General features: G+C 40.1%; 3 protein-coding genes across 12 annotated transcripts in view; 1 reads left to right on the forward strand and 2 right to left on the reverse strand.

Moving 5' to 3' along the window:
- The window catches only part of clec16a (C-type lectin domain containing 16A), a 49,555-nt gene extending 45,788 nt beyond the window's left edge, over positions 1–3,767 (reverse strand). For all 6 annotated transcript variants that reach the window (XR_004335329.1, XM_032537657.1, XM_032537654.1 and 3 more), the window contains exons 1-4: positions 3,531–3,767; positions 2,529–2,657; positions 821–954; positions 17–165 (exon numbers count right to left, since the gene is read on the reverse strand). Coding sequence is in view for 5 of the 6 variants with exons in the window: in XM_032537657.1 (XP_032393548.1) it covers positions 17–165; positions 821–954; positions 2,529–2,657; positions 3,531–3,604 (486 nt within the window). In the remaining variant the exon portion in view is untranslated. The remainder of the gene's footprint in view (positions 1–16; positions 166–820; positions 955–2,528; positions 2,658–3,530) is intronic.
- A 160-nt stretch (positions 3,768–3,927) lies between these two features.
- dexi (Dexi homolog (mouse)) lies at positions 3,928–6,370 on the forward strand. Of its 4 annotated transcripts, none has more exons than XM_032537669.1 (3): positions 3,928–4,237; positions 4,377–4,875; positions 5,164–6,370. In XM_032537669.1, exons 1-2 carry the CDS (start codon positions 4,145–4,147, stop codon positions 4,767–4,769), a joined length of 486 nt encoding a protein of 161 aa, XP_032393560.1. In that variant the 5' UTR covers positions 3,928–4,144; the 3' UTR covers positions 4,770–4,875; positions 5,164–6,370. The 4 variants fall into 4 exon arrangements, with proteins under 4 accessions (XP_032393560.1, XP_032393561.1, XP_032393563.1 ...); XM_032537670.1 differs by having other exon boundaries at positions 3,929–4,079; XM_032537672.1 differs by having other exon boundaries at positions 3,946–3,966.
- A 3,926-nt stretch (positions 6,371–10,296) lies between these two features.
- ciita (class II, major histocompatibility complex, transactivator) overlaps positions 10,297–12,626 on the reverse strand; it is a 22,326-nt gene continuing 19,996 nt past the window's right edge. For both annotated transcript variants that reach the window (XM_032537652.1, XM_032537651.1), the window contains exons 16-22: positions 12,119–12,190; positions 11,960–12,040; positions 11,773–11,856; positions 11,608–11,691; positions 11,399–11,482; positions 10,918–11,001; positions 10,297–10,799 (exon numbers count right to left, since the gene is read on the reverse strand). In XM_032537652.1, the coding sequence (XP_032393543.1) occupies positions 10,724–10,799; positions 10,918–11,001; positions 11,399–11,482; positions 11,608–11,691; positions 11,773–11,856; positions 11,960–12,040; positions 12,119–12,190 (565 nt within the window). In that variant the 3' untranslated portion in view covers positions 10,297–10,723. The remainder of the gene's footprint in view (positions 10,800–10,917; positions 11,002–11,398; positions 11,483–11,607; positions 11,692–11,772; positions 11,857–11,959; positions 12,041–12,118; positions 12,191–12,626) is intronic.

Below are 12,626 nucleotides of genomic sequence, written 5' to 3' on the forward strand. Positions count from 1 at the left end.
CCGTCTATGGCCTCACCTCATTGTAAAAGAAGTGCACAGTGTGGTTGTTGAGTTTGAGTGACAGGGTCTTGAGGAAGGAGATATAGTAAGCCATGATCTCCTCGTCGGAGAAGTCTAACTTGTGCACAATGATGGAGTTCACGTGGTTGTTCGACAAGAGATAATCTAAGAAGAGAAGAGACTTGATTAAGCTTGTTCACATTTTTAGAAAGATGGCCTTTTGTCCTTTTGTGAACTCCTGATAATCATGCCATTTACCATCCAGGAGCCCAGTGATTGTAGAAAAGCACACTAAACGCCTAAATCTGAAAGTGTACAGCTCCACTGCACTACTTCAATCCTTGCTCTACAGTCATCAGATTAACAGTGAGGTTTGAACTACTGCACTGACTGTTGTGTACAGTGAACATAAGAAAAGACTTAATTCCTGTTGAGACGGTACCATAACTGTGATTTTTAATACTTCTACACGACCTACATTGCTTTATATAAGATAACAAATAACAATCACCACTAACACCAACAAATTAAGTAATAACCAGCCCTGGACTGTATGATAGAGTAAGATGTTTCTAATATTCTTATACAAAATAGAAACACCATTCAATACAATGTAGTTTCATTATAGTATGAAGTTTTCTCAACACCACCACAGCCTCAAAACATACCAGGAGTCACCACACAAATAAATAAAGCAGCAGTCTACAAAAATACATTTTAAAAAGTGTTTTGCATGTTACAGGGATATTTACTTGCAATGCATCACAACATACATATGTTTCTATTTTTTGTCCCAACCAGTCTTGATTTAAATACTTACATAGGGAAGTCTCATGGCTAATGTTTTCAAACAGTATGTTGAGGGTCTGGAGGAGTTGGACACACACGTAGCGTCCCGACTTCTGACGCAGAATGTTCAGGAAGAATGCAAACATGTTTTTCTCCAGGAAGAAGCTGAACACATACAGGAGAGCACACACAGACACATACAGGAGTCAGTTCATGGTGATTGAAGAATATTTCCCTTTTGCAGCGTCCTGGTGGACTTGTGGTCAAGACCGATACCGTATACCCAAAATGCCACTGATTTGATTACGACAATGGACCTTTTGTGGCATTTATACCATCCTCTCTACCAATGTTTCCTGTCTATCAATACTAACACAATCTAATAAAGGCAATAGAGCCAAAAACTAATCTTCAAAGAAATACAAGAACCGGTTCAAACATCATTTTTGTGAGGATTTTGTGATGTGCATCTACACTTTTATATATGCTAATTTCAGCCTAAAACACCTTGCAGTTTATCACGTCAAGCTAATTAGATCTCAAATTGGCTAAATCACAATCATCACAGTAAATACTAAATGAAGAAAGACAAGAGCACTCCAGTACTTTGCGCCATAGGTTTTCCTGTTTCCTATAAAACAGCCAGAGGTGGCAACGTGGATAAACAGAAGTGATGACATGCAGCACTAATTTAAGAGCTGCTTCTGATTAAAAACAAAGACAATGGTTTCATGAGCTTGAGTTCCCAGAGATGACTGAAATGCACCAATCTGAGGGCTTACAAATACAAACATTTTAGTTACGCAGAATATTCTTTTTATGAAATAGTTACTTCTACATGTTTACATCCTTATACATCTTAACAATTTGAAAAAATGTTTTACTTAGTCTTGAATGGTTTACAGTCAGATATCAGAGCAGCATGACGGATTAGTTATTAGCAAAGTTGCTATTTAGAAGGTGGGTGTAGGAGTCTTAAATTGCCTACAAGTGTAAATTGGAGTATGGTTATCCATCTATCAGTTATAATGTTAGAGAAAACTAAAAAGTTTGCGAGTGGAAGTTTTCCCGGATCAAATATCTCCACATGGAGATTCAGTGGCACCTAGATTGGTTTGCAGCTGCTGTGGACCTGCTCGACGCCCTACACTGCTATTACTATGACTAGTTTTATTATCTTTACTGTTACTATAATTGCCACTGTTCATCGTGTCATTCCATTATACCCACTGCTGCAATTATTTTGAGTCGTATTTCTCTCTCTCCCCTTCTCTTTGACAGCTTCTCATACATTTCTGTGTTAACAAACCATCTGGTGCGTCAGGTTTAGGGCTGGGCGATATGGTGAAAATCCAATTTCCCTATATTTTTGACCAAAAACCTTGATATCAATACCACAACAATATTGTATTGCTGACTATTGGTGCATTCACAAAATATTTTCACAATGAAATTTTTTGATGAATAACCATCAGTAACGTGGATATAATAACTAAGTGGGTAAAGGCAATTAATAGAACAGTTACACCAGTCAGGTAAGATCAGAAAATGACACAATTCACTGTAATGTAGCCTTTAAAACCAGGAAAAGACACCACTTATGCCATATTAAGATATTACAATTAGACGATATTGAGTCTCTTATCACAATATCGATATAATATTGATATACTGCCCAGCTCTAGTCAGGTTACATATTTGTAGCTTCAGGCGAGGATTTGACATTGACTGGTACGTACTCAAATACAGAGCTGTCATTCTGGTCCCCCCAGATGAGGATCTCTGTGATGGAGCGGATGGTCTCCACCAGAAGATTTCGGTTGTGGTCTGTCACTGTGGTGTTTTTGGTCAGAACATGGTACATATACCTGATGGAAAGACATGAATGAAAGAAAGATGTTGTGAAAACAGTGGTTAAAGCTGCAGTGTTATGTAAACATACATGGACGCTGCTCCACAGACCAGAATAATGAATCCACCTATATTCAAATACAACCCATCTAGATGTCAAAAAAGAAATACATGTGTTATTACTATGAGCCTACAAAGGTAGCTTCTAATTTAGAATCAACGGGCCATCACCAAATACCGGCAGTGTAATGTACTAACCACACAATTCAAGCCCCTTGACTGTAGTTACAGCCACAAGTTTTCATTTATTTTGCCCGATTACACTGCCTCTGTGGAATGGATTTTCCCACTCTGTTTAATTAGTTGCACCTGTTATGGTGGGACAACTTTAAGTTCCGTCATTCTTATTGGTCATTGCCATTGCCACCATAGCCCCCCAAACGTAACTTGACTTAACCTAAGCAGAGCTAATCAACAAGAAGAACTGAAAACACCTGTGCAGGCCTTTTACATTTTGATTTTGATACTTCGCCTTTCAGCTTGTATGGATAGTTAATGGTTGCACCTGGCCTTACTGTCCAAAACCATTTAGGTAACGTTGTAACATAGCTAACAGTGTCAATTCTGTTTTAGGGTGGATTTTCACTTTAAGCTAACAGCTAACGTTAGCTCACATGTCTATCTACCTTGCCAAGAAGAATATTAACGACACCGCAACCATATATTTGAGTTAATGTTAGTTGACTGGACAGTTACAGGCGGTTAAGTTAGTTGAGTGCTGTTATTTTAGCTGTTAACAACTAACGTTTAGCTAATAATAATAACGCCGACAGAGTCGTTCTCAAACTGTTATAGAGGATAACGTTAGCATATCTTTGCTAGCCACTCACTTCAAATGGTCCAGGGAGTGAATGTTTTTCGCTTTCCCCTGTCCTCCAACCCAGCTCCGTGACCGGCCAAACATGGTTGTGGTTTTAAGGAGTGTGATGTTTTGACAGGCGCGTTATTTCGCTAACGTTAGAGTCCGCAAATCAATCCATTACACCCACTTTCCCGTACAGATAGCTACTTAGCAAACAGAAGGTGATAGGCGGCGATAGCAGCGCTGAGGGGTCATTACGTAACAGGTTGGTGTGTGGTTTGTCTGGGAGTTGTTGTTCTCTCCCCAGATTGGAGCATACAAAAGCAAGTGGAGAAAAACTACAACGTTCACTTCCCGTTTGCAGTGACGGTTAAAGCAAGCGACACGTCCTCAAAGACCAATCACAGCAGAGCCTGTCAAGCGGCGAGCCAATCAACTGCCGAGGCTTCAGGTGTCGCTTTGTGGTCAGGACTGTTTTGATGCACTTGGCTAAAATGTAAGGGACGGTTAGCTGGGAAAACATCGACAGAAGCGTGCATGTTTAAATGTTTCGTATTTCCCGGACGGATGTTTAACGGTATACAAGAAACTCCAAATAACTCTGCTTCTAGAAATGCTCGCGTTTCTTTCCACTAGCATTGCATGCTACTGTTTTTAGCCCTCGCCAGCTGGCATGGCGTGAATTCTGCAAACCCAAAGAACCAATGTCAAGAATGCGTCGAGCTTGCTAACGGGGTATTTTTGATACTGTCTGCCGGTTATTTTTAGCTATGAATGTCACGCCCTTAAGTCTACCTGTCTTGCTGTCGTCTTCTTCTGGACCGTATAGATACAATATAGCACTTAAAAGCTGCCTCTCAATCACTGTTTGCAGATCAGGACGAGCCGAAATGGACGCCCCATCACCCAAGACAGATTTCTAGTGGTGACACCAGCAACTCCAGTCCCCCACATCCTGGCCCCGCAAGAACCCAAGCCGCGGCTCGCTTTCTTTTCTATGACACATCCAATTTATGCCCAGCTAGATTCGGTAGAATCGCTGTTTGACGAACTTCCATATATGTTTTATCTGGGCCTGTTCTTTGTGAACGTCCTGATCCTTTATTATGCCTTTCTCATGGAGTACATCGTCCTAAATGTGGGGATAGTATTTCTGCCTGAAGATATGGACCAGGCGTTAGTGGACCTCGGGGTGCTGTCCGACCCGGCCTCTGTCCCTTATGACACGGACAACGAGCTGGATGTTTTTGAGGGGTATCTTGAGTGAAAGGGCGGTCCTGGAGCAAGAAAATTACATTTTAGTGGCGGTGGTAAAGATGCAGAGTTCCGGGGCAGATTGGACCATGCTTCAAAGCGGACATTTCAGTGAAAAAGTAAGCAGAGAACACAAGACATGCTGTGTGTGGGTGTTTTTGGCATTGTTTTTTAAGATACTAAGAGCATACATTATTACATTTAACATTATTACTACTCGTCCCAGTGGTTACCTCACAGGGCAAACAGCAAACAACTTTGTATTTTGATGGAGCAACTGATACAGGAGGTTACACTTTTATGTTATGGTGTAAGAGAAGCTATGTTTTGGTAATGATATTCTGGATTCTTAAATAAATAAATATAAATATATATATATATAATTTTTTTTTGTGCAACATCTCTAGGTTTTCTCTAAAAGAAGGTAGCCTGAGGAAGAGATTCAGCACCACCAGCGACATGATCGACTGTCGGGGAGAGCGCTCTGCACTGGATCAGCTGTCGGTCTAGTCTGTTGCCATTCTAATAGCAATGGACTCCAATTGGACACCCTGGAGTTAGCGCTGGCATCTGTGTCCTTCACGTTAGATGCAATGAAAGACAAAAGGGAAGCACAATGCGCTCTAAGTGGAGAGAGACAACTGATCCCTGTGGATGTAAAATGAATGTTTACCAGAGATGTGGAGCATGACTCAGATTGTCTAAGTTGCGGCCAGTTGGGGTGGCCTCTAGCTCACCCAGCAAGAGCGTACGCCCCATGTAGGCTTGGTCCTTTGCAGCAGCCTAGGTTCGAATCTGACCTGCGGCCCTTAGCTGCGTGTCATCCCCCATTAGTCAACCATATTTCCTGTCTATCCACTGTCACTATCTAATAAAGTGAAACAAGTGCCCCAAAAAGTCATCTTTAAATTTCGGCCATTTCAGATAAAGTAGCCTGATGTGAATGGCATTTACGCTGAACAACTGTCCAGGCTGTGCAAGATGTGGTAGTCGACTACTGAAGAAGTAAATTAAAACTTGCCACTACAGTCATGGTGCGATGTCCTACACAGTGTGACATCTCAGAAGCACTGGCAAAGAGTTGGAAAACAATGTCCACTGTAGGTCTGTTGCATACTTAATCACTCATAGTACAACTATTTGTCTTTTTTTTTTTTTAAGTTTTCAGAATACAGAACGCATTGCTACTTTGCTCATGCACCTTGAGGTGTGCAAAAATGTGTCTTTTGAGGTCATCCATACTGTGTATTTGCTTCAGGGATGTACATATTCTCAGGAGCACTGGCAAGACTCTGATACTCGACACAAACTGTGAAACACAAGAGACCCTTTTCAAACTCTCTTATGACTCAGAAGCACCACACCGCACTTGCCACACGTTTTATGATACTGCAGCAAGTATTAAAGCATAAAAAAGAACCTCAGAAGACATTTGACATTCTTTAATTCTTGCATTTTGTTTTATTTAATGTTATAAATGTGTGTTAGACACAGAAAAGACTCGACGCATGATATTGGTTATGTGTTTTAAAAAGGTTTAGTTTGTCACCTTCTGTTCAGTTTGTTATGAATTTTAGAATTCTGTTCAAATGTATATTCTTGGCAGCAATAATAAACTGAATTTAAAGGGGCGCTATGCAGTTTTGGCCATTTCTTCGCTGTTTTCTGGCTTTTTGCTCACAGGTTTCTCTGTAGAGCTCCCCCTTCAGCTTTGGAATAGATATTTGGTGTCTCCGATGTTTACTGATGTCTGACTCCTCGCTCGGTCAGTCTGCCGTTTCCTCTTTCTATGTTTCTCTGACATTTCTTTCCTAGCTTTCTGCTACTTTTTTGCCAGCTCAGCCATGGCGATAGTGTAAAAACTTTTTTTTGGGCCGTTTCCTGAACGGGGCTGTGTGTGTGTGTGTGTGCAGTGCCGTGACGCAATTTGGTCGCGAGACCTGACATCACACGATACTTCCTGACGCTGAGGCCGGTGACCCAAAGTTGCAAGGGTGGTTTTTCCACTCACAGGCGCTAGGGGGAAGCGAGACGGTCACCTTTCAACACGAAAAAAAGTCATAACCGTTCCAATGACTCCAAACTGTTCAGTTAAAGGTGCTCTAAGTCTGTCTTGTTGACATTCAAAGTATTTTCAAACAAAACGAGACTAGCTTGCCCCTCCTTCCTTATCCCATTCCTTCCCTTCTGTGCTTCCTCACACTACCCCCATCCCCGAATCCTTGTTGGTTATTGGCTGGAACGCTGCAACACTGTTTGTGTATGCTTGGTGGTGCAGGTGGGCACTGTTTATTTTTGTTGCCGTTGGTAGACCCTGGGCTGTCTACAGAGACCGTGATTTTTTACAGTGTGTTCTGGGAACATGCAGCTTGCGGATAGTGACAAGCTGTTTGCTGTATGTGACAACAAATGTAGTCTAAAACATGTGTGACATCGCTTAGAGCACCTTTAAGGTAAAATAAGCAAAGAAGAAAACTGCATAGTTCCCCTTTAAGCAATGATGCCATTCAATGCTAGGTATTTGCAAGCCTTGATGGTACTGTACATACTATAGGTCTGTGAAGTTAACTAACATTGATTTTTGGAGGCAACACAGAGGAACCAGTATTTTCTCACGGCGCCTGCCTACAAGAATAAGCACATATCAAAATAAAACTAAAATAGTCATTGCAATGTGGTGAAGGTCGTCCACCGAATAACTGAAGCTGTAGAGACAAAACACGTTTAAAAATATTTGCACATGCACTGGTCCAGGATTTTATTGCCTGACTCAGTGTTTTGAGTCAGTCATTACATTCTGCTTTAAATGGCACACTAAATATACCCAGATAATTGCCCACAACCACATTATAAAGTGAATGAAAAAAAGAGAAAGCCATGCTGGAACTCAAGAACAAAACAGGGATGTTAAACTATGATTGTCAAAAACATTGTTTTTCTTATAATTCACATCAGAATTCAACTAGTATTGATTAATTATGACTAAGAATCAAATTATTTCTTCATTCTGGATTAAGGCTACCGGTAAGCAATATTTTGGGGTGCCCTTTTCAAAGTTTGGATTGTTTATGCGTTTGTATAAATCAGTGTGTCTATTTTTGGTGGTATACAAGTTAATGTGAAACAACATGTAAATCACGTGACACTTAAGCTCAGGATACGAATTTTGATTAAATACCGTAAAACATGTTTATATGGCATTTGATCAAAAAGATTATGGAATCAATACAAGAAATGGGCTCCCTGTTGATGAACAGTGAATTGTATTCTGAAAATCAATTGCGAGAAGTTGTGAAATGGGTAAGATTTTACTTTTATATGAAAACTGTTTATAAATCACTGGTGTTAGTTGCAGGTACAAGACGGTTTATGGCATTCCCCGGGCTTGATACCACACTGTGCTGGTCAGGTTTTGATCCTCTCTGCTCATATCTTAGTTTAGTGGAAACTTATAATACTTCCCAAGGACTGTGACAAATCAACATGCAGCCTTTACCCAGTGCTTGTGTCAACCCTCCACATCTGCTTCTTTGGAGACATGCACATGCTATGATAAGCAGTGGATGGTAAGAGTTTAATTTTCTACTGTGTATTTAATACATAAAATAGCAGCTTTTTTGCCTTTTATTTCAACTGTCACTTTAGATGTGTGTTCATTGATTATCTTGCAGTTGACACTTGTAAAACACTTGTTTTAAAGTGATCTCAGACTGTTCACTTGATAGCATGTGCTTTTTTGGGCTCACTTTCTCTCTCTACATTTGTCCACAAGAGAGCGTTGGTGCACCAGAGAACAGCGGGAGCTAGGTGTAATGCTTTGATGCTGCTGGGGCTTGATAAAGAAAATCCTCAGCAGTCCTCTGGTCTTCAGATTTACATTACATTACATTATATTACATTACATGTCATCTAGCTGACGCTTTTATCCAAAGCAACTTCCAATTAAGTGCTTTCCACCCTGAAGGTACAAACTCCAGACAACAAGTAATAAGTGCAAGTACATTAGTTTTAAATAAGCAAAACTACAAAGAGCCATATTAAAGTGCAGCATCAGGAAGTAGTATATATATATATATATATATATATATATACAGTATTCACTGTACATTTATATAGATATATATACATATATGTGTATCTATATACATGTATATATGTATGTATATATGTATGTATATATATACACATGTATATGTATATGTGATGCATAGGTTTTCAGCCGTCCTGATGTCAATATGGCGTTCATTCCATCATTTAGGAGGCAGGACAGCAAACAGTCTGGAGGGGGCAGCAGGCAGGTTGGCTGATGCAGAGCGGAGTGCGTGGGTTGGGGTACAGGGTTTGACCATGTCCTGGATGTATGCTGGGGCTGATCCGTTTGTGGCCCTATTTAAAATCTGCATAGTATGCCAGGAATATAATGTGTGTGATTGAAAACTGACATTACCTGACGTGTTCATGTGAGGTACTGTAGCCTCCTGCTGTTTATGACTGGGGAAAGAGTTAAAAAGTTAATCTGTAATACCAGTGATATTTGAGATTGTTGTGACGAAGCCGTAAAGTAACCAAGATTTAAACCAAGAGTGTGTGTGTGTGTTCCTGCATAAAAAAGCATGAATTCCTTCATGCAGTACTTGAACTATCCTTAATGTACACAGATTAATAGTATCTCACTTATCTAAATCAACAATTTTCTCTTTCTGTTTATGGAGATTTAAGTATGGCGTTGACCATTTACACAGTAATTGCCGCTTGTATTCTTCCTTCTCATATCAATTGTATAGCCACAATATTGAAACAAAATCAGCTAGATTTGAAGTGTTTTACATCTATGCAAAATGCAAAGCTTCTTAAAAGACTGAATTACCATTTTGGTTCACTACATACATTCGAACTGATGAACAAATCTGAGTAGTGGACGGTGGTTCGAAGGTCTGGTAAAAAGAAGAACATTGTCAAGTCAAAGCATCAGAACGTCCGATATCCTGATTTTTTATCTCAAAAATGGGTCAAGCCCCCCCAAACACTGGATCCTTCATTTCCCATAATGCTACTCAACAGCATCCCTGTCTGGTAGATGTCTGTGCCTTTCCTACTCCACACTGCCACAGGCTTTCTTCTTAGAACTGCAGTCTCCAACCCCTTAAAGGGTAATGTAAATCACAAGAAACATCGTAAGGTCACAAAGAGGCCACCTTAAGGAACATCACAAGTGACAACAAAGTATTGATGTTGTCAATAAAGTTCAGTCCCCCCCCCACACACACACACTTATTTTACCATGATATCACAATTGGGGGAAGTCTGCCTATGACTAACATTTGGTGGAAATAAATGGCTTAATGCAAATAAAGTAATGTGATCCAATATGCAGAGTTTCAGACACAATAACACTCAGTGTCAGTTTGCATTAAAATAGAGAACAGAAACCTGTTAGGAAGGAAGAGAAAAACAGTTGCTAATAAACCGATGAACTTGGTGAACAGGGAAGAACACAAATGACAAATGAAACATTTGATTTTTCAAAGTGCCAGGTGATCGTTGGGCACTGTATAATTTACAGTCATAGAAAGAGAGAAAACAAAAAACACTATTCTTTAAGAAACAACACACATGAAATACAACAAATCTATAAAATTACAATAAGACAAACAAGTGCAAATGTGCTTCTTAAATTTGTACCAAGCATTAACACAAACACATACAGTATACACACGCAGTACTGTGTAACGCTGAAGGATGAAGTATTACTTTGTGTCACTGGGTAGAATATTTTAAAGAACATGGTTTAATGAACTGTTGAAAAAAGCAGCAAATTATTTTTTATTTTCTGTTAAAATTCCGTCTCTCTCTCTCTCGCTCTTGCTCTCGCTCTCTCTCTAGAAAAGGGACTGTGTAGTGTAAACATGTATGCCTGAGATGCATGGTAAAAAGTGCATAGCCTTGTGGTAGAGGTTTCATATCGTTCTACTGCAGAAGGATCCGGTTGTCCTGCTGCTGAAGTCTCTCGAACACTCCGTATGGAATACACTGGTTCCACATCCTGTGATAGGATGTGATGGAAAGAGATATTATTATGTTGGATGGAAATTAGAAAACAATACTTTAGTTTTTGGTTGTGTTTGTGAAGCAACAATGATCCCAAACACAGGTCTTCTTACCTCAAGGTCTTCATTTTTTTACAGTTTTTCAGACTGGCTCCCAGGCTCTGCGCTCCAACAGCTGTAAGCTTGTTGTACTTCACACTGTCAAAGAGAGAACAGCTTACACTTTAAATGTATCTTCAATGTGTACTACTGTGTCTACTGAAAGTGACAAATTCATGAAAAACACATCCTTGTATTAACACATACTGACCTACAAACCAACAGATTAGCTGATCAACATTTACTTGTATCTAATCATGTCACTGGTTCCTCCTTTGATGTGTGTGTGTGTGTGTGTGTGTGTGTGTGTGTGTGTGTGTGTGTGTGTGTGTGTGTGTGTATTTTGTTCAACCAGTCTGTTCAAGGTTTGATGAAAATTACGATCAGTCCAAAACACGGATATCACAGTATATTTTCTCAAATAAACGAAGAGTTATACATACATACATACATAAATTATGAATGTCTAAGGAAAATGTGAAATGTATGGTCTTACTCCAGGTTAGTGAGCGAAGCCGTGTGTGGCAGGACAGCTGCTAAACTCTCCGCCCCTTCATCAGAAATCATGTTACTGTAGAGGCTGAAAAAAAAGTGAGGAAAGAGGGAAGTGAAATTATGTGGGTCTCTACAGTATGTGCCACTGTGGGTGTTGTTGAGTAGTTACATGTCTTGCTCTGTGTTTGTGTGTGTGTGTGTATTATATACCTTAAACAGTGCAGTTTGGACAGGCCCCTCAACGTGGTTGCCAGTTTTGTCACCCCCTGGTCTCCTATACAATTCTGTGACAGACTAATAACCAGAAGGATGGGGTAAACACTTAGTCCAAACCACACACACTTCACATAACATGAGAAAGGAACATATTCTTACTTGAGTATCTCCAGGGAATCAAGTGAGACTAAAGCATCAGCCAATTTCTCTGCCCCTTTGTCTCCTATCTTACTGTTCTCTAGACTGAAGGAGGAGAGAGAGATTGTCAGACACTAGAAACAAACACATAGAGACAGAGGGATACCTGCATTGAGAGAGAAATAGAAGTAAAGGTGTGTATATTTACTCTAAGTGCTGTAGGTTATGTAGACCTGGCAGGAGCTCCCACAGCTTGGGAAGAGCCAGGGGACCTTTCTCTGGACCGAGTCTACAGAAAAAGATAATGTCGTCATTGTCATTGTCATTGTCATTGTGAATTAAAATATCAAATGTCTGAGCTACTCACTCAAACTCCAGCTTGTGTAGCTCTTTGACAGCTGGTACTCCCTCGGCCAGGATGGAATCTGATTGGCTGGAACTAAAAGTAACCACAACACACACATCAGTAGCCAAACTCATAGTTTTTTTAGCAAACTATGATCAATCAATCAATCAAACTTTATTTCTAGAGCACATTTAAAAACAACCTGGTTGACCAAAGTGCTGTACATAGACATGGAACAATAAATAGACAGAATACAACACCAGACAAATACAACATACAGTTCTCATGCTGTATTAAAAGCCAGGGAATAAAAATGTGTTTTAAGTCGCGATTTAAAAACCGGAAGGCTGGGGGCCAGTTTGACATGTAGAGGCAGCTCATTCCAAAGTCTCGGGGCTGCGGCTGAGAAAGCCCGATCCCCTCTACTCTTCAGCCGTGTTTTAGGGGCAACAAGAAGAGACTGGTATGATGTTAGGTATTTTTACTTAGGTAACTAAGTCTGTGAGTGTGTGTTTGTTGTGTGTGTGAG

The sequence above is a fragment of the Etheostoma spectabile genome, chromosome 15, assembly GCF_008692095.1.
Source record: "Etheostoma spectabile isolate EspeVRDwgs_2016 chromosome 15, UIUC_Espe_1.0, whole genome shotgun sequence".
NCBI lineage: Eukaryota > Metazoa > Chordata > Actinopteri > Perciformes > Percidae > Etheostoma > Etheostoma spectabile.